Source organism: Alligator mississippiensis, chromosome 3 (genome assembly GCF_030867095.1).
Source record: "Alligator mississippiensis isolate rAllMis1 chromosome 3, rAllMis1, whole genome shotgun sequence".
Lineage (NCBI taxonomy): Eukaryota > Metazoa > Chordata > Crocodylia > Alligatoridae > Alligator > Alligator mississippiensis.
In genome coordinates, this window is record NC_081826.1 from 31,381,847 (window position 1) to 31,402,029 (window position 20,183).

Sequence of the window (20,183 nt, forward strand, 5' to 3'; positions counted from 1 at the left end):
AGTCGAGAGAAGGGAGCAAAAAAAATAATGAAGAGGAAATAACAGTAGCAACAATGACAAGAAATATCTGATAACAGCACTTAATTGAAAAATCTATAGGAATGAAGTAGGTTCTTTCTGAGCTATATAGCTACAGGTTTGAAATCTCAGCAATAATCTGTCACTAGCTATAAGGCAGACAAGGTTCTCTGGGTAAATCTGATACCTTCTATTAGACCAATAGTTGGAAAAATTATTTTCAAGCTTTTGGGTACAAACACCCTTCTTCAGGCAGAGGAAGTATCTGCAGTTGTTATGCGCTCTTCCTGGATGGGATGCAATAGAAGCCAGAGGCTGCTAGTCAGTGAAAACGCAAATTATAGCAGACGGTGGATGAGAAACTGCATATTGGCCTCTGGCTTCTATTCTGTTCCATCCAGGAAGAACACATACCAACTGCAGATGCTTTCTCTGCCTGAAGAAGGGTGTTTGTATCCAAAAGAGTGCAAAGAATAATTTTCCAACACTTCTAGTTGGTCTAATAAAAGATGTCAGATTTACCTAAAGAATTTTGTCTGCCTTTGTCCTTAGAACAACACGGCTACAACCAACATCTCTAGCTATAACTCATTTATGATTTCCATGTTAAATGGAGCAGATCAACATTACAACAAAAAATATTCCTGCAGAAATAACTAGAAAGCACATTAATGCTTAAAAAATTCCATTTGACTGTGCATACCTCAATTTTTGGGATGCAGCTTGAGACCCCAGTGGATTGATTTACACAGAAATTGAGCTAACTGTTCTATAAAGGTATGAATCAGTGCAGATCCACTGACATTGGTGGGCGCATCCAGATGAGCCCACACGTGCCTTGTGCAGTGTCTCAAACCCCTTTGAGACGCTGCAAGAGGCACATGTGGGAACAGGAAAAGGTCCATCCCTGCTGCAAGTTTGCAGTGCGGGGGCAAAATGAGACCCCTAGATATCCAAGAGTCAAAAAAAATGGAGCAAAAAAAGCAGGCCAACCGGAGGCTGCATCCTCCATAGAGACCATGGAGGGGGGAGCCCTGCTGGCCCTGCCCACTCCCCCAGCTCTCCCATCCCTTCCCCGCCCAGCCTCACCCTCCTCCTGCTCCCCAAGCCCCCCAATCCCTTCCCTGCCCGGTCCCATCCCCTGCTTTCCCCTCAAGCCCACCCCCAATCCCTGCTCCACCTGGCTCCATTTTCCCCCAACCCTCCTGGTCCCTGCCTCCCCATCCCAGCATCCCCACAATTAAAAATAAAACCAACCCCACTCCCTGGCACTTGCCAGCAGTTCTAGCTGTTACTGGGGCCCCTCCTGCACAGGCCCCACCAGGCAGCACAGGGCCCTGCTGCCCTGTGCTGCCTGGGTGGGGCTCTGCCAGAAGGCCCTGGAGCCCCCACAGCCCCTACTTCTACAGTGAGTAGAGCAGGGGCAGGCAGTTATTTCGGGCAGAGGGCCACTTGCCCAGTTTTGGCAAGCTGTTGAGGGCTGTGTGGGTAGCCCCGCCCCTTGACAGGTGCTCTGCCCCCTGGTCACCACCTTGGGACCAATGTCCCAATGTCTTGGGGCCAGTGTCTCAGGATCAGCACCAGTAGGGCCCAGAGCGGGGCGCAGGCTGGCAGGGGTCTGTGGACCTGGGCTGGGCTGCACCAGCAGGGAGAGGGGGGAGCTGGCCCAGCTCTTTAGAGCCCCTACTGGCTGGGACCCTGTACCCCTTCCGCCCTGCTCTGGGCCCCATCAGTGCTAGCCCCGGGACACCAGTGTGGATCCCATCCACCTGCTCACTCCCAGTGCCTCCTAGCCCCATGGTACAGGCGGGGTCCAGTGTGCAGCCCCGACTCCCTGCTCCGCAGTAGAGGACAAGCTGGTGCTGAGTCCGAGGCAAAGTGGCCCCTCATCTGCCCTGTGGCTGTGCTCCCTGCTGCAGCTGCTCACAGCCCGCACAGGGCTGTCCTGAGCAGGCACAGGCAGCCCCATGTGGGCTGTGAGCGGCTGCAGTGCAGGGTGCCGGCCACAAGGCGGGCAAGGGGCCGATTTTCCCCCACACAGCACCAGCTTGTAACCCCCCTGCCCGCTACCAGCCTGGGCCCCACACTGGCTCTGGGCTTGCCCATTGGGGCTGCTTCGTGGTGGCAGCAGCTGCGGCCCCCCCACTTGCTGCGCCAGGCAGTGTTTGCCACCACCACCTCCTTGCTGCCCAGCGTGGGAGCTCTGGGCAGACAGCAGCAGCAAACACTGCCCAGTGTGGCAAGTGGGGGGGCCACAGCTGCTGCTGTCGTGGCGCAGCCCCGATGGGCAAGCCTGAAACTGGCGTGGGGCCCAAGCTGGCAGCGGGGGGCGGGTTACAAGCTGATGCTGAGCGCGGGAAAAGCGGCCCCTCACCTGCCCCATGGCCGGTGCCCCACACTGCAGCCACTCGCAGCCCGCATGGGGCTGCTTATGCCTTCTCAGGACAGTCCCTCATGGGCTGCGAGCGGCTGCATCGGGAAGCACGGGCCATGGGGCGGGTGAGGGGCTGCTTTTCCCTGGGCTCCTTCCCTGCCTGAGGTCCCCCCACCCTTACCTGAGGTTCCAGTGTGCACTTGCACGGTCCCAGGCCAGAAGCCCCTGCTGTTGCAGGAGCCCGCCGGGTTTCCCCTGGGTCCTACTGCCCCTATTTTCTGTCATTTTAGATAGGAACTAAGGACAGGAACCAAGGACAGATCAATATTAATTTTCTATATTTTTTAGGGGCCCCGCGGACCAGATAGAATGGTCTCATGGGCTGCATTTTGCCCACCCCAGAGTAAAGGCTATTTTTTTTATTATTTTATTGCTGGAGCCTGGGGTTGGGTGGGGGCAGCTATCAGGGGGCTGGAGGTGCAAGTAGGAGCTGGGGCTGGGCAGGGCAGCCATTGAGAGGGTCTGGGGGAGCAGGGGGGGTAGCCATTGTGGGGGCTGCAGGAGCCGGCGGGGGATGGGGCCAGGTGGGGCAAAAATCAGGCGGGGGGCACATGGGCCCTGCCATTTGGCCCTTGTTGGGGAGGCTGTTACTCTTGGTGGGGGGCTGTGGCCCCTGTGGGGACCTGTAGCTGTCCAAATTGCTTTAATACTGCTAACACTAAATTGCTAGGCATCCAAATTGCTTCAACACTGTAGATATAGCAATAAAACATGCCCAATTGATTGCTGTCTCTCTCTCACTCTCTCTCTCTCTCTCTCTATATATATATAGTGGTCTTTTGTTTTAATTGTGGAGGAACATGGATTTTGGGGTACTTTACAGAATGACTTCTGGATTTTTTTATCAGAGATTTTTCAGTTTTCCAATAGGAAACACTGGAATTCCTGCTAGGGAGGCCAGTGGCAGGACCCTGCCTGCTCAGAGCTTGCACCTTGGACCCAGCTGGAGGTGGCTAACTTCCTGGCCAATTGGAGCCAGGAGGACATGCTTTGACAGTTCAAAGCAGGCCACCACACGTGGAACATCTTCTGGGCAATAGCTGCCCAGATGACCGGGCAGGGGCACACATGGCAGTAGTGCCGCACAAAGGCCAGCCCTGCAGCCACAGCCCACTGGCAGCTGGCCCAGAGGGGCAGATGCCTCTACTGGCTGTGCAGTCCCCATCTGGGTCTAGCAGGTGTGCAGCAGGTCACAGCCAGGCAGCAGCCCCCACTGCCAGACTGCTGCAATGAGTAGAGGGTGCAGGGAACTCTTAGGGCTGCTTCAGCAGTCCAGCCGGCACAAGGGGTAGTGTCCCCAAGTACCAATTTGTGGGGACCCAGAAGTTCCTGAAAGCGAGTAGCCCTGAGCTACTTGTCAGGGCAGCTTTTTGTACTGCTGGGGACAGCACAGGTGTTGGCCCTGGGCTCTAGCTCCCCTTGGCTGCAGATTTGGGAGAAGCCAGGCAGGGTTTTTTTGCCCCGAGTGGCACAATTTGCTCCACAACAAAGTGCATGTCCGAGCACATATGCTGAGGCAAAAAGCCCCGGCTCAAATTTGCGCCACTTCTATTTGAGCTGCTGCAAGTGCACGTGCTTGCATGTGTGGCCGCGGCCAGTGAATCTACCTGACTTACTCTGCCATATAAGTTGGTCCACTGTGCACTCAAAGATATGCTTATTTATGGTACTCAAACAGACAACTAACCAATTATATCTGTGCAGGTCGTATAAGCAACTTGAATGTTATTCTTGTTAAATTTCTGTTTCACAGGCAGGCCTATAAAATGATTAAATTGGATCTTTATTTTCAAGAGTACGTGTGGCTTATTCTCCTAGGCTTCCCCACAGAGACTTCATTCCTAAATTTGTTCTGCTCATTTTAGTCCTGGGCCTTTTATGCCAAATTATATGGTAAGGTAATAGGTTTCAATTCATAACTTTAAGGGTGTTCAAGTATTGAAGCAGAGCAAAAGATGTGCATATTATGTGTGGAGCTCATTTTAGCAGCATGAACTATTTTCCTCTTTTTCCGTATGATAATACAAATAGCTCAGGCAAGTCATGCACATAAATATGTCTTCAGTGTGCAAAAATGAATGGAGATTGAGGGTGTTTAGCACCATGAAGAAAGGAATTTTCTGTTTGCTTCATAGAGAAGTTCAGATTTAGACTAGATTACCTTGTTAGGAAAGCTATTTTATGAAATAGCACAAATGCATCAACTGTGCAGAAGTTTGGGCAGTTTACAAACAGAGGCTCTGGATGTTGTTGGAGTTCTGCATTTTACTTCCACCTATGCTCCTCACTTAAAGGTCATACCTACTTTGTGAGAACAGAAGCAGGAGGTCATTTCTAAAAAGAAAAAGGTGGTATCTGGCACTTGCTTCTGAGTCTTGCTAGTTTTCACTTTACTTTCTTTTTAGGAAGGGTTACTGAGATGGCTGAGACAAGGTAACTAGTGTCATCTGAAACCCACCAGTGCCCTCGTACACGGAAGCTATCCTCATTCTAATGGACTAGTCAGGTACTTAAAATAATTTGTTTACATCAGATAGCCCTTTTTAACTCCAGAAAAACAGTTTTTTCTCTATCCAAGCGTTGTGGTATTTGGTAAACTGGTTGGAATCACATTTGAGTGGTTCCATGGTGCTTTTCAGGGAATTTGCAGAAAGCAGTTTCATACTGCTTATTTCTCAGTCTAGGACTCTTACATTGGGCAGGATTACAGTCTGTCATCCTAACTTGTAATCCTGACATTTGAGCAAGACCCAGGATGTCATCCTCCTGCTGTACTCGTTCTTGGTAAGGCTACGGTTAGAGTACTGCATCCAGTTCTGGGCTCCACATTTTAGGAAGTACGTGGAGAAGCTTGAAAGAGTCCAGAAGAGAGCTACGCGCATGATCAGAGGGCAAGAGAACAGGATTTACGAAGAGAGGCTGCGAGATGGGACTTTTCAGCCTAGAGAAGCATAGGCGCTCAGGGGTGACTTGGTGGTAGCCTATAAATACATCAGGGGTGTGCGTCAGGATCTGGGGGAACACCTGTTCACCAGAGCATGCCAAGGGATGGCAAGGTCCAATGGTCACAAACTCCTGCAAGACTGCTTTAGGCTGGACATAAGGACAAACTTCTTTACTGTCCGAGCCCTCAAGGCCTGGAACAGACTCCCCCCAGAAGTGGTGCAAGCACCTACTCTGGACACTTTCAAGAAACATTTGGATGCTTATCTTGCTGGGATCCTTTGACCCTAGCTGACTTCCTGCCCCTTGGGTAGGGGGCTGGACCTGATGATCTCATGAGGTTCCTTCCAGCCCTAGTGTCTATGAAATCTATTAAACTTTAATGTGTATGATTTTATTGGAGGAAAATACGAAACTGTTTGTAAGATAACACAATGCTAGTAGATCAGAAGAACCATCTGAAGGAGACAGCAGGTATTTTTCTCGTGTGAGGTGGAGACTATCCTTTCATTGTTTTGCAGTGTAATTCAAAGTTAGTGTTCCTTCTGTACATTTACATACTTGATTTTTATTTTCTTAAACCTGCATGAGTAATAGCTTACAAACTTGTCTCAGAGGCAGACCACATAAAAATTATTTATGCATTTAAATTGAGTTTTATAATGGGCTCTTGGGGGTATTACACATGAAAATTAATCAGCCTTCAACTTGCACTGAGCAGAGCAACCTGTTTACTCAGTAGCACTCTGTGTAGAGAATATATAATTGCACACAGTACACTGATTTCCATATGCAAATATAAATTTATTCAAAAGACTACTATATCGTGTAGGCTCTGTCTACCCTAGAAGTGCCTCTCTCCTACTGCACACTTCAGGGATACTAGCTGGAATTTTGGAGTACTGTCATTGGATGATTGTCAATCAAGAATCATTTCAATCACTGATCTAGCAAAGCTTTCATTTTTACCCTTTGGAGACTGTTAAGAGTCTGTTAAGCAAGGTCCCCCATGAACGAAGTGGTTTTGTCATATTTTTAAAGACACACACACCATTGTGCTTCAAGCGTGTGTGGAAGTAAAGAGAATATGTTTGGTAAGTAAAGGAGGACTAAGTACTAGGATCTCTTAAGTAATGATTTAGAATGTGGATGTGAAGTTTAAAAACATGTGCGATACCACCACACAGGGCTGACTCATGCTAACTTTAAGAGAACCTCAACTATTTATTTCAAGAAACTTCTGAAGACATTAACCAGGAGAAATATTCTCCCTTGCTGTCCCTATAGCCACCTTTCTGGTATTTAATTTGCTTATCTAACAACTAAGATAACTTTCTAGTGGAAGACTAACATAAAAATCTGTTACAGGCAGGTCTGTTCTCTCTTTCACACACTTCTAGGATGAGACAACTAATCATTAAGTTGCCTGTGCCTAAAGTTAATTATACTTTTGCCAACTCCTTTATTAACAACTCTTAACTTTTAAGCAATCATCTTGATTATGAGTTTTGCTCAGTGTCTGCTGCTTTTATTATAAATGCTTTTTTATAAAGTTTTACAAATTCTTATTATAAATGTATCTTATTAGAAATGCTCTCTCTCATAAATCCTTGGGAAGTGAAGTCTAAACCTCCTCTTAGTTATATTACTGTATTTGTTTGATTCTAAGACGGGGCTTTTTCCCTATTCATCATGCAGGACTAGGGGAGGGTGGGAGAACATGGAACAAGCACAGAGCCACGGAGCAGCAAGATCCAGTACTGATTTCCTCACTGCTCTCTGGCTGTGTGCTGGGTCTTGCTGTTCTCCGGCTACAGGCAGATTCCCCCACTGCTCTTTGGTTCAGCAGGAAGTCAGAGAGCAGCTAGGGAATCAGCATAGAGCTAGAGACCAGCAAGACCCAGACCACAGCCAGAGAACAGTGAGAGAATTAGCACTGGGTTTCCCTGCTTTCCCTGGGTTTCTGTCTCTGAGCTGATTCCCCCACTGGCTCTGGACTGGACTGGCTCCTGCACTGTGCCTTGGCTCCTTGCTGAGCTGGAAGGTGGCAGTGGGGAGGGGAAGGATAGGCAGCAAGGGAGTGTCAAGTAACTGGGGCAGGCAATGGGAGGTGGTGGGGAGGGACTATGTGCAGGGGTGGGCAGGCCAGGATGGGGGAAAACAAGTGGCATGAGGGCAAAGTGCAGGGGGACAAGGATCCAGGGTCAGATTGCTTGCCCCCCTCCTCACTGCTTCTTTCCTTGTGACAGCAGTGAAAGGAGGCCGGGGTGGGGGGGGGGGGGGGCGGTTAAAATGACCCTCCACTAATTACATTCTTTACATAAACATTTTTAAGAAACTCGTAATTTTCCATGTATAGAATCTGATTTTGAGGGGCTCATTTTAAATTTAAAGTCATTTTGGATTTTGGTAAATACATTATCTAGTAAAGCTAATTTATTTTTACTTTACATTTCATTCAGTTTTCAGTGTTTATTTCAGTTCATTCAGGTTTTAGCTGTTTTAGTTTTCAGTGCATAATTGAATTGTATTATAGAGAAAGAAAATAGCCACAGTACAGCTAAGGGTTTAGGTGCCATCTCCTGGACTACTGAAGTAACAGGCTAAATTCTGTTAATGTCCAAGGGGGGAAAAAAGTAACTTGAATATACACATATCTATGGTGTCAGTCAAGAGTTACTCGGTCCACAGTACAAGAGCCATTTGTGGTTGTACTTTTCACGAATAGGTTACTGACTCTATTAAACATACCCCATGCCTTTCCTGCAGCAGCTGCTGAATCACTGAAATCAGGGGTTGGCAGCATATGGCTTGCAAGCTGGATTCAGTCTTTGAAGAAAGGATTTTGCTCGCACCAGGGTCAGATGTCAGAAGTGGAGTCTGCATGTACAGCAGATAGGCAGCAGGGAGAGAAGCATTGTCCCACCTTGGACTCTAACCAGGTTAACCTGGTCTGTAGCCCCAAAATATCACCAACTGCTGAGATGATGGCTTTTGATTAGCCCTCTTTAGAATTCAGTCCTGTGTGTGTAAGTGAACGTTTCAATTGTCCAACAAGCACTCGGACCCAGAAACATCCAGGACCCCAGTTGTTACAGATATAAGAACAAAGACATACCAAATACTGCAAACTTACTTTGCAACTAAACCCAGTATCATCAGGTTACAACACAAGGAATAAATTATATAGAAAAAAACCATAATGTAATTGCAGAATTGTATTACAACAATTTACTCAGAAGCCAGATGGCACATAAACCACCTCTATTCAGCCTCTTTCTGCTACCGAGTCAGGCTGAACCAGAGGTGCAATCACAAAGAAAGAGAAATGTTCTCCTCTGGTTTGCAGGAATAGCCTCAATCAGGGGTAGCAAGCTAGGCAACATGTCCCTGCTCACAATCCCTGCATTGCCAGAGCCCTGCTCACTTGTCTGAGACTGCATTGCGAGCTGGTAGCAAAACCCTCACTCCCATCAGTCCAGGGCCCTGTCCTAAGACCTGGCTTTTATCAACTAGACCACCTGTGGGGGCTGGGGAGGTAGGAGACACTTTTACCTAAACTCTTTCCCCACTTGTCTTAACTCCCCTCCCCAAGAGTCCTTCCTCCAATGATATCCATAGCCTAACTTCTTTGTGGTCCTCCCACTAGACTTGCTGCAGCAACACCCAAATTAATTCTGCACACATTAGCTCTAGAAAGGAGCTGTTCTCATAATGCTGTACCTAGCATAATTAGCAAAACTTGTCAGCCAGACCTGGGCTGCACCAAATGAATGTGCTGCTAGCATGTGTGGAGCCAGCTTATCATATAGTCTTCAGCTTTTTGCATTTCTATTATGGCTGAACATGTGCACTGAGAAAATTTGTCAGATTTGTTTGTCAGAGCAAATTTTGTTCTTAGTGAGCTAATTATTGAATCGTTAAAAAATTAGGTGGGGTTTAGCCAAAAGTAGTAAAACAACCCAGCAGTTAGAATGCATCACAAGATTACAAAGTCCTGGTTACAGAACAAAAGATAACCTTCAAAACACTAAAGTTCTGAAAAGATTTTTTTATTAAGATAACAAGAAGTTTAAGAAATTAATACAGTGTAATGAAATGATAACATCATACACAAATCATTGAACTTCAGTCCTAAAGTATGGAAAATGCATTCAAATTGTGGCATGATTTATATAATACAGCAATGCAAATACTGTTCTCAAAATTAATGTCCAAGCTAAAGACTGGCGTGCTGGGCAAGGAAGGTTCTTATTCTTTGTAAGAGTTCCTTCTTGACACTGTCTGGTACCAAGGCTGAAATTAAAAAAATAAAAATAAGAAATTTGAAAAACCCACAACATCTTACTGCATTGAGTATTTATATCAGAATTTCCCCCCAGCAATTCTGTTGATTCCTGACAACAGAACCACCTATCTTTCCTATAGTATCATCAAACAAATGCAATTAACAGGTGGCAAAGTGGGCCAAAAGCTAACAAAGCTGCCTCCTTTGGGCCCATCGTGAAGGAAAAACAACAACACTCAGTGACAGGCATTACTCAGTAGTAGATAGTGCACAGCAACCAAAAAATGATCTGGTTATCTGGATTACCTGTTTCCTCAGAGATTAAGGTTTATGGGTACTGCTTAGGAGCTAAGCATGGATTTCTGCCATACCAAGTAACTAGGACCAGGAAGTAAGAGTTGTCCAAGGACAATGTTTTTATGAGTTCCTGAGTGTGCTAAATACACATACTTAGATCCTTCATCCTATATTGCTGTAGCTTTTACTATATAGCCAGCCAGGCTCTGAATGGTTTGTGTGTAAAAAAGAAACTGTAATGTCAAGTCCACTTCTTGCAGCTGCTCTTTTGCTTCCCCCTACATGCCAGTCCCATACTAGCCCACTCTTACAGACACCCCAGCTTGAAAATAATAGGAAAGATGTAAAGCACTTCCCTTTACCACACTGAGGTAACACTAATTGTCTTGTTGCAACTAGACTGGTAAACAGATTTCTCGTTTATTTAACCTTTTTAGAGTAAATTTACGTACAAAAGAGCTATTTTTTTAAACATGGAAGTCATTCATTGCAAAAAAGGCGCTCAGGACAGCATGTATTTACATATACAGGTGGCCTGCTTTCAATGACTAGTTACATTATCAGCTGTTTCCCTGCTTGTGAAATGCGGGTGAGCTAGTACTGCTTTGAGAAATTTTCTAGAGCACACTTAAACATACGATGTTACTTTTCTTACCTCTGCCTTTAGGAGTGATTTCTGCCACCAGGTCATCAACAGTAACATGCTCTAACCCTTTTTCTTTGATTACCTCTAAAGAAAACCGAAGAAAGTTGTCTTGTTTAAAGCCTTAATTAGAACATGTTTGTCTAATGATTAAAATATAAAAATCTGTGTGTGTACACACACACATACACCCCCCCCACAGCATACTAACCTTCAATTCATGCTATATTCAACCTAATCTTGAACTTGCGCACTACTGCAGTTCCTGAACTTTTACTCAGACCACATTACACAAGAAAGGAATAACCTAACCAGGTGAGACATACTAGTAGTGAACCACCAATGACTCATTATGAAAATGCAAATTTGAATGTACCTCCTTTGTGTACTTGCTAAAGATTACATACCTGACCTAACATCTAAATTGTCAGTATGTTAATGTTTTTGTGTGCATGTTAGCATCTGCTTTTAAACAATAACTTAAAGTAGGTGAAATTGGAAAACAGAACCTAATGCTGAAATAAAAATAATCCTGCGCTCTTGAAACGTGTTCTACCTTAATGAGTACTGTGATCAACAATATGCAAAGTTTCAATTGCGTATGAAACTGAAGAAACTTTGCATCCTGAAGTACTGATGATTACTGTGAACTGCCATCAAGTTAATCAGTTGTACATTGTTTTCTTAGCTAAATTTCCTAATAAGGCGCAATCTACAAAATAACAATTTAACTATTAAAAATTTACAGTTTACAAATGAAAGCTTGAGTTTTCCTTTGGGCACAGGTCAGTGATTCACACTGACAGGCATTGTTTCCTCATATACAAATGTCTCTCCAAATTAGACTAACCGGGCTGTTGCTACAGGTTGCTGCTGCTCCCTTCCTGCTTTCACCCCTGAAGTGCTCAGGCTTCCAACTCCATCCATTACGGCAGAGAAGAGGAATGAATTTGGCTATGAGAGTGAACTACCCCTCACTCCCCTGGGTACATGTAGTGGTCGTGATTTGAAAGGGATTCTGGCAGGGGACACAGGCAGCACAGCATGAGATGGAAATAAGGGGACACAGCAGGCCAGCTGTGTGCCACCTATCCCTGTGCCATTGTGGGACAGATCCAAGCTCTTCATGAGGTGGATTCAGCCCTCAGGCCATAGGTTGCAGAGCCCTGCACTAAATAATTGCTATTTGCATATCAAGGAAACCTTTGTCTGTAGTTATTATCAGATGGTGTAAACTCGGGACTGTTTACATGGAGTGGCACGTGTATCAAACAAAGGGTATCAAACTCCTTACCCCTGCCCCCCACCACTCCCCTAGGCAGATCCAAACCATAATCATACTAATTTTAGGAGCCTAAGCAGGGCATTGATAACTATAGCGAGGGGCAGATGAGAGGTTTGTTTGAAATTTTCAGGATCACCCAAAGAATTACAAAGGTATCTGGGGCAACTTGGGTGAAGTAGGAATCTGAGAACAGAGACAAATCCAAAACAAACCCTGTACTATGAACCACTGAGACATCCACGCTTGCAAAAATATTGGTTAAGAAAGCTTTCAGAACCTCTCTCCTGCCCAACATCTTCCACATCTTGTCCAAAGATCTTCAGGCAGTAAAGTTCCCCTCTGGAATGCTTATTTGGCTAGAAGGGATTTACTAACCCCCCTAATTCAGGTAATAATTAAAGATACTGAAATTATTCAACTGCTGTTACCTTTACAGTGTGCCTTCAACTGATCCTTCCAGCCACATTCAATTAATTTGGCTCTCAGCAACTCTTTAAGGCTGTCAAAAGTAAAAGATTTCATGTGAAAAAGAGTTGATAATATATACAACTGATTTTTTTAAATTACTCTTGTAAGAATTCTGGACCTACAAATTATTTTAGTTATATGCAACAGAGGCCTAACTGCACATTAACTCATGCTGGCAAGTAAAATAATATCATATCCAAAGAAATCCAGAATAGTCTCAGGTTAAAGTAAGCAGTTTTCACTAAAAGGAATGTGATTTTGAAGAAATTCTTGAAAACTGTTTTCACTGGAGGCTCAAAGTAGGCGATAAACATCCCTGTCATATTTTTACCATCAGATACACTTTGCAAAAAGAGAGGGAAATGCAGCATTCCACTTCAGCACAATCAGCCAGAGTAGCCCAAAACAGGAAATTCAAGAACAAACAAGGGACCCCGATTACTTCTTTAAAATCTGTTCAATAATATTATATAACATGCTCCTCATTTTTCCTGCCAAAGGCCCATTTACTTTGGTTTAAGAGCAATAATGTTTCCACACAACACTCTTTCAAGGATCCCAGCAGAAAACACAAACTCTTTCAAAGCACTGACTACTCTAAAAACAGTCACAACTAGGAAAGAAACTAATCAAACACAACTTGATTGTGATTCACAAAACAAACAAGCTTTAGGAAACAAGTGTCAATGACATGATGACAATAGATCTAATGATACATGGTATTATGAATATCACCGGAGAAAAAAGGGAGAAGATTGCAGATGTTAAGTGAATGAGAGAACAAAATGCTAATCCAGAGAAGTGAAAGAGAAATAAGAACTGAGTTCTCATCTAACTGCTAATTCACTTTTAAGCAGTGCCATAGGAATAGTAAGAGACCATTTAGATTTTGACATGTGGGCAGAGAAAGGCTGGTGCAGGACACCGCATCTCCCCTGAAAGAAGCAATATAGATTTGCAATCTCCCCACTTAACAACATAATCAAGAGAACACTGGCAGAAGTTTTCATTTCGAGTTTAGAAACCATATTTTCCAGACACTTGATCATTTTACTTTTTTAATTAAACCTTGACTACAAAGGTTATTATAATTTTACTTTATTTCTGAATAATTTAATTAACTCTCCCAATATAACAAATAATCCTGGTCAAGGGTTGAGAATAAAGAGTGATTTTTCTTTCCTCCTTTGAGGCATCATTCATGCAGTACTGATTGTACAACCCATATGAAGAGGAAGAAAAGTCTACTTACCGCTCACGTTCTCCTGTTTCTATTAGTTTTTGGTTAATAGTTGCTCTCATCTGTGCATCTTTATTCATTTTGCAAATCTAAATTTCCACAACAAATCTGTAAAATATCAGATAAGATTTTAACAGTATTACTTACCAAGTATCTTTTGCAACAGACTAAGATAAAAAAAAAAACCCTATCAAATTAATTTATTTTTCCCTTTGGGTCTCTAATTTTCCAAATACAATTCCATTTAGAGCAAAGTAGCTCAGATGATTGAAGAGCTGTAGCAAGCAAGCATATATTTACTGCAGAAAGGACAAACGCTGCTATGGTCAGTCAACAGGGTCATCATACGAGTACATTCCCACTGACCCCAGCACAGTGCGGTGGAAATCGCTGCCCACCGCCAACACGCTGGGGAACCATGTTATTTGTAGGCTGGCCCTGGGATTAGGGACCCCACCCGCACCCCATACATCTCAGGGGTTTCTGAACTCCTTCCAGTAGCTTTTTCCTGCGCGGAGCTATTTCACTGCTCCTTTTCCCCTCCCCTCTTCCCTGGGCACAAGCAGGCCGCCTGCGAAGTACTGTAGATAACTTAAAACGTGCAAACCGCCAAGGCGGCTTTTGGCCCCGCACTCGGCTCCGAAGCTGCCCGTCCCTCTGCAAGACCGCGCGCGGGACCTCAGCTCTGCCCTCCCGCAATTCACTAGCGGGGCTGAGGCTGGGGCTGGCGGGGACACCGCCCGATGCTGCCCAAGCTCCCCTCCACCCGGGCCGGGGCGGCCGAGCACCACCCACCCTCCGCGCGGCCCAGCCAACCGAGCGCGACACCGCATCCCAACAACCCCCGCGGCCTGCGCGCGGGGGGCGACGGGAAATAGAGTCCCAGCCCCTGTCCGTTCCGTTCCGTTCCTGCGGCCCTACAGCCCTCCCAGCATGCCCCGCGGTCAGCGGCTACAACTACAATGCCCAGCAATGCTTCGGCCGGAAATGGTCGTTCCCAGAATGCCTTGCATCGCGTCGCGACTTCCGGCTCGTGTTGGGGCCGGCGGTCGCTCCGAACTTGTCCCAGCAGCAGCAGCAGCTACGGCGGGCGGAGCCGGGCCCGGCTGGGGATGGAGGCGGCGGTGAACTGCTCCCTGCGGCCCCAGCGCCTGCTGCTGGACCCCAAGTTTGAGGGCTACAAGTTGTCGCTGGAGCCGCTGCCCTGCTACCAGTTGCGGCTCGACGCGGGTGAGGGCAGAGGGAGCAGTGCCGGGAGGGGGTGGTGAGCGCGGGGGCAGTTTCGGTGCATCCCCGCACTGGCCTGGCTGCAGCGCCTCGCCCTGTGCTGCTTGTCCTGTCCCCACAACTCCTCTCCACTCCCTTCCGCCGCTGCCTTCATCCCCACCCTGCTGCTTGCAACTTCAGGCCAGGTCTGGCCCCCACTTGGCTGGCGGTGGGCAGGTGGTGAGGAGTAGAGGTGAGGTGGTAGGGGGACAGGTGCGCTCGGGACTGGCAGTAGCTCTGAGTTGGAGCCGAAGCAGCCTCCTGTTCTCCCCACTTGTACTTGGATCCAGGATGAGGGATTTCCCCCCTATGTTAAAAGGGAGGGCGGGGGGGCATAACAGGAGAGCCTTCTTTTCTGTCCCTGGGAGGAAGGGCAGGTGGAATGGCTGCAGCCTACAAGGAGCTCAGCCGAGGGGCCTGCTGGGCTGAGCCTGCAGATTGCAGACAGATGAACACTTGCCAGTTGAACAAGGAATGAGTGGTGTGGCGGGCCAGTAGGGGGCGCTCCTGCGCTGAGCCACCCATGTCACTGTGCTAACCAGCTGCCAAGCTTTGGCTCTCTCCCCAGGGCACCAACTTCTGGCCAACCCCCTTCCTGGAGCACACTCGCAAGCCTGGGGTAACTGCTGCCTCCACCTGGGGTTTGGTCTTTGTCTGGGCTCTGTGCCCTCTGGGGTACACAGGCCTTATAGATTTTGAGGGTGCTTGACCCACTGTGAAATCTTGGCGTGTTTCCTTTAACCAGAAGCACAGAAAATAGCCTCTCTTAGTCAGCCGAGCAAAGAGAGCATGAAGGCGTGCCCAGTCCTTCTCAAGCATGTACCACAAAGCTTGCTATAGTGGATAGCTTTATTGAGTAGAGAGGGTAGGCATGGGGAGGGGTACAAGGCAGAGAAGTAACAACAGAATAACTGAGCAAACAGACCCAGCCTGATAGCCATTTGATCCACTTCTAGATTACTATAAACTACATTTCTATTTAAGTTACTGGTAATTCACTACTTGTGGAGGGGCTGTTTTATACTATTGTTGTGAGCTCATCACTAAGTTCCCACCAGAAGCAGACCCATTGGCTGCTGACTGGTGCTTCCCAATGACATCACCTTCCCAGGTGAGAGGACTAGTCGCATGACCTGCAGTGGTGGGAACACTTAAGCAAAGAGAGAGCTCCCTCTCACCTGTGGAATTTACAAGCCTGTTACCAAGGAGACTAGGTGTATCCAACAGCCAGAGTTTGTAACCAGATGGGGAGGGTTTGGGCTGCCGTGTTACAGCAGAGAGACAGACTGGTGGGTGATTTCTCCACAAGTGGTACCTGGGCCCCATTAGTAACAAGCCAGGCCAGGTGACTGAAAGAAGGTGAACCAAGGGTCATAGTAGGGAGGGAAAAACCTCATCTTGGATTTGAGTAAATATGGTAGATGGTTAGTGCTGTGGTATTAAGAGTCCTAAAACCAATGGGCTGCTGTCATTTTAAAGGCTTCTACAAGCTGTTTCCCTTTCACAGTGTTTGACTTGGCTGACTAGAATAAGTTACAAAGCAGAGGTGGTTGGTTGGTCTTGTCAGCTTGAAGTCGGGCAGAAGGCAGCACACAGGGTGCATCAGACCAGCTGGTGCTGTGAGGAATTGGGCCTTGTAGGCAACAGCGTATTTCATCAGATGCTTATCTGTAAAATGTCTTATCCAGTTGATAGCTTTACTTATAATGAATGTTAAGTCTGTGCATCTTTCTGTAGCTCAGTATGAAAGAAGAATTGTTTTTTAACACACACAATTAGATTAGGTAAATGCCTATGTATTCTTAACTCTTGTTCCCCTTCTTTTCCCTCAAGGATGATAGTAGTTAATGAAAAACACTCCTGCATTTATTGCATGTGCTGTAGCTGTGTTGTACAGTAAATATTTCTCCCCAAAATCGTGATGGCTTCATTACTGTACCTACAATTTAAATTTAAACATGTGAAGGAAGATTGGTCTATCCCTGTGTCCGCATCGCTTCCAGCCCAAGCTCCCCTTCCCATCCTATTAAACTGAGACACAAAAGGTTGCTCCTCATTTGCTGCTCTCATCTGCAGCATGCATGTATGAAGGGCAACAGCTTGCTGTTCATAGGATAAGAGGGCAGGAAGGGACCTCAAAAGGTCATCTATTCTAGCCCCATCTTGAGGCAGGATCACCTCTGACTGACTCAACCATCCCAGTCAAGTGTCTGTGTAACCTGCTTTTGAAAATTTCCAGGGATGGAGATTCCATAGGTTCTCTAGGTAGCCTGTTCAGTGCTTGTGCTCTCACAATCAAAAAGCTCTTCCTAGTCTCCAATCTTCATTTTCCATGCTGCAGCTTGAGGCCAAGGCTCTTAGTCCTGTATCCTACAGCTGTGATGAACCATCTATCTCCATTCTCTTTATAATTGCCCTTCAGGTATTTGAAGACTATTACCAAGCCCATGTCAGTCTTCTCTATTCCAAATTCAATTATTCCAAGAGTCTTTCATCCTTTGCTCATAAGTAGGGACGTACTGAAATTGCAGTTGTGTGATTTTTTTTTCACAGAAATCATGAATTTTGGTGGGATCTGTGAAAAATGGTGGGCTCTGTGATTTTAGTAGGTTCTCTGAGGAAAAAAATAAAATCAAGCTGTAAGAAGACAAAAGGGTGTAAAACCCTGGAGTCCTGGGTGGGAAGGGGTGGGGAGGAGAAGGAAGTAAATCAGAGACAGCCTGTGAGGTAGGCTCAGTCCAGGGCCAGTCAGAGAAGCGGGAGTGTTTTGGTGCCAGTACTTAAAGCGCCCACAGGCATGCTGTAGCCTGAGGAGGAGCAGGGATGATGAATTTTAAGAAATCTTCCAAGAAGGCCGAATACATTTCAGCACTGGGCAGTGTAAAGTAGTATCATGCAGGGACCTTGCATGCAGATGGAAACAGACTTTTCTTTACCATCAGCAATGTAACTCTGGATGTGTTGAGAAAAACCAGCATTGATCAACACTTAGTCCACAGCACATGTGAAGTAGAAGGCTGTTGCAGAAGCTGAAGGTTAGAGCAAGAAACAAGCGATCAAGCCCTCCCTGTTTAAGAAGACCATAGAAAGCAGCTTGGCAAGGCGAGAGGTGGCATTTTCCCTTGTGGGGGCTTCCACAGTGTCGAACATCCCACTGGAGAAACTTGATCATCCAAAATTAAGGGACTACCTGAACCAAAATATGCCAAATGCTAGCAGTTTTCTGTGTCCCAACAAGCTTCACAAAGACTATCTCCCTGCAGTGACTGCTTCATATGTACAGTCCACAAAGGCTGCCTTGGCAGAGTATGACTCCTTTTCTGTTGTGACTGATGAAACTACCGACCCTCAGGATAACTACGTGCTACACACTTTATTCGTACTGGGGAGCTGGACAGCCCAGAACCTGCCCGTGTTGTTAAACGGAGCTGGTCTACCTCACATCTGTCTCTGTTTTCCCTACCATGTCAGAAGCTATCATGAGTGTAACTGTCTGCTGTGGCAGGTACTAAAGTACAAGATAGCATTGTCAGACAGGAATACTGATATGTACACGTGCAAGACTGATGTGCTGTAAGGAATGCTGCCCATGGAACCTGCGTGCACAGTTTCCCTGATGTGGATAGTTTGGTGTCTTCCTGCAAGCACTGTCCAGGCTGTAAGGTCCGGTACAGGGGGTCTGTTGCCAGTCAGAATAGGGACTCAAATCGCACTGTGCCACTGCCACTCAAGCCTATGATCACAAGGTGGAATTTGTGTTTCACAGTCTGTTACCATGCCAAACGTATGCAATCTTACCAGCACTTTGAGTGAGGAGCTGGAAATCGCACTGAGCACAAAGTGCATGCATAAGATTTGCAATCTTTTCGGGCAAGATGACATTCAAGATCAGTTTCATACCACATGGTTCATGGAGCTCCTAATGCAGGTTGAAGGCTGGCATGTTGTCATCCACCATGTACTCAAGCAAATGTATTTGATAAGTTAGGATGAAGATGGGGCATCGCAAGAACTGTCCAGCTGTTCTCGTGAAAAACAGTGGAGAGAGGACACCTGTTCTAGGCAATAGCTTTGAAGCTGCAGGTACGGCCCATCACTCTCATTGCAGTTCAGACAACTGGCTGCCTCCCTTCTTAGTGTTGTTAGCGTTTTGGACACCAATGGTGCTTGTTTTGAGTTGCGACTCTCAGCTGCTGAAAGCAATCCTGGGATGGGGGAAAGGGCATGACAACAAATGTGCTGCTTATGTGAACTTTGCCAAAGAGTGCCAGATGCCTATGCCTGTGTTTTGGGACTCTGTGACCAGTTTCCACATCTTCATGCCCTGGCAAAACAGTGCCTCACCATTCCAATGAACTCAGTAGACACTGAGCATGCTAACTCTGTATGAACAAGAGTTCCCTCACAAAGAATGTCTGCAGAACTGCACCTGGATGCAGTATGCTCGTGTTTAATAGCTAGCATGAAGTGCCTGTTTTGAGGTTAACATTCCATTTCAGTAAACTCTTTATATTTTATATAATGTCCTTTAATAAAGTGTATATAGTTGGTGTTAGTTGCAATTCATTGTGTACATACCTTTATTTTAATAAGATATTTCAGTTTAGAGTTTAATTACTTGGATCGCTTAATAATGCATCAGTTAATGGTTTCCGTGGCCTGAATCCCATGATTAAGACCACAGAAACCATTAAGGGAAACACTGTTAAGCAATTTAAGTGGTGTTTTGGGGGCATCTGGCAATCTCCAGGGAGGGGCAGGACAGCTGGAGCTCCTCAGCCAGAGGCATGGGATGGGCCCACTGCACTCAGCCCGTGAAAATGGCAGCTGGCCCTAGGATCTGCCTATGAAATTGGCCAGCCACTGCCTTGAGTTTGGTAGACTCCTACTCACTAGTTTTATTTTTGTCAGGCTCTTTCAAATCTGTCTACCACTTCCCTGAAGTGGGGACCCCAAAACTGGACACAGTACTGCAGATGACAAATAGAGTGGAAGAACTGCTTCCCTTTATTTGCAAGTGGAATTCCTTTTAATACAACCCAGGTTCTTATCTGAATAAAGCTGCTCTGAGCCTTTGGGTAGGAGGGTTTATGAATCTGAATAATAATAATAGTAGTAGTAGTAATATATTCTTGCCCTCTTTTTTTGCAACAAGAGCACACTTTTGGCTCAGTTAGCTCATGCTCCACTGTGACTTTCAGGTCTTTTTCTGAAGTACTGCGGTGTAGCTAATCATTCCCCATTATGTATTTGTGCTTATAGTTATTATATTCCAAGTGCAGAACTTTGCACTTGATCTCA

General features: G+C 46.1%; 2 protein-coding genes across 6 annotated transcripts in view; one reads left to right on the forward strand and one right to left on the reverse strand.

Annotated features, from left to right (window-relative positions):
• Positions 1 to 9,431: 9,431 nt before the first annotated feature.
• ENY2 (ENY2 transcription and export complex 2 subunit) lies at positions 9,432 to 14,515 on the reverse strand. Of its 4 annotated transcripts, none has more exons than XM_006278624.4 (5): positions 14,412 to 14,515; positions 13,629 to 13,724; positions 12,337 to 12,407; positions 10,636 to 10,710; positions 9,432 to 9,691 (listed from the first exon to the last, which is right to left on the reverse strand). In XM_006278624.4, the coding sequence occupies exons 2-5, from the start codon at positions 13,694 to 13,696 to the stop codon at positions 9,615 to 9,617; spliced, it is 291 nt and encodes a 96-aa protein (XP_006278686.1). In that variant the 5' UTR covers positions 13,697 to 13,724; positions 14,412 to 14,515; the 3' UTR covers positions 9,432 to 9,614. The 4 variants fall into 4 exon arrangements, with proteins under 4 accessions (XP_006278686.1, XP_019351283.1, XP_006278688.1 ...); XM_019495738.1 differs by lacking the exon at positions 14,412 to 14,515 and adding an exon at positions 14,295 to 14,405; XM_006278626.3 differs by lacking the exon at positions 14,412 to 14,515 and adding an exon at positions 14,250 to 14,405.
• Positions 14,516 to 14,604: 89 nt separating this feature from the next.
• The window catches only part of NUDCD1 (NudC domain containing 1), a 156,060-nt gene continuing 150,481 nt past the window's right edge, over positions 14,605 to 20,183 (forward strand). The window contains exon 1 of one of the 2 annotated variants that reach the window (XM_059723807.1): positions 14,605 to 14,846. In XM_059723807.1, the coding sequence (XP_059579790.1) occupies positions 14,729 to 14,846 (118 nt within the window). In that variant the 5' untranslated portion in view covers positions 14,605 to 14,728. The remainder of the gene's footprint in view (positions 14,847 to 20,183) is intronic. The other variant, XM_014611617.3, reaches the window with a different exon arrangement.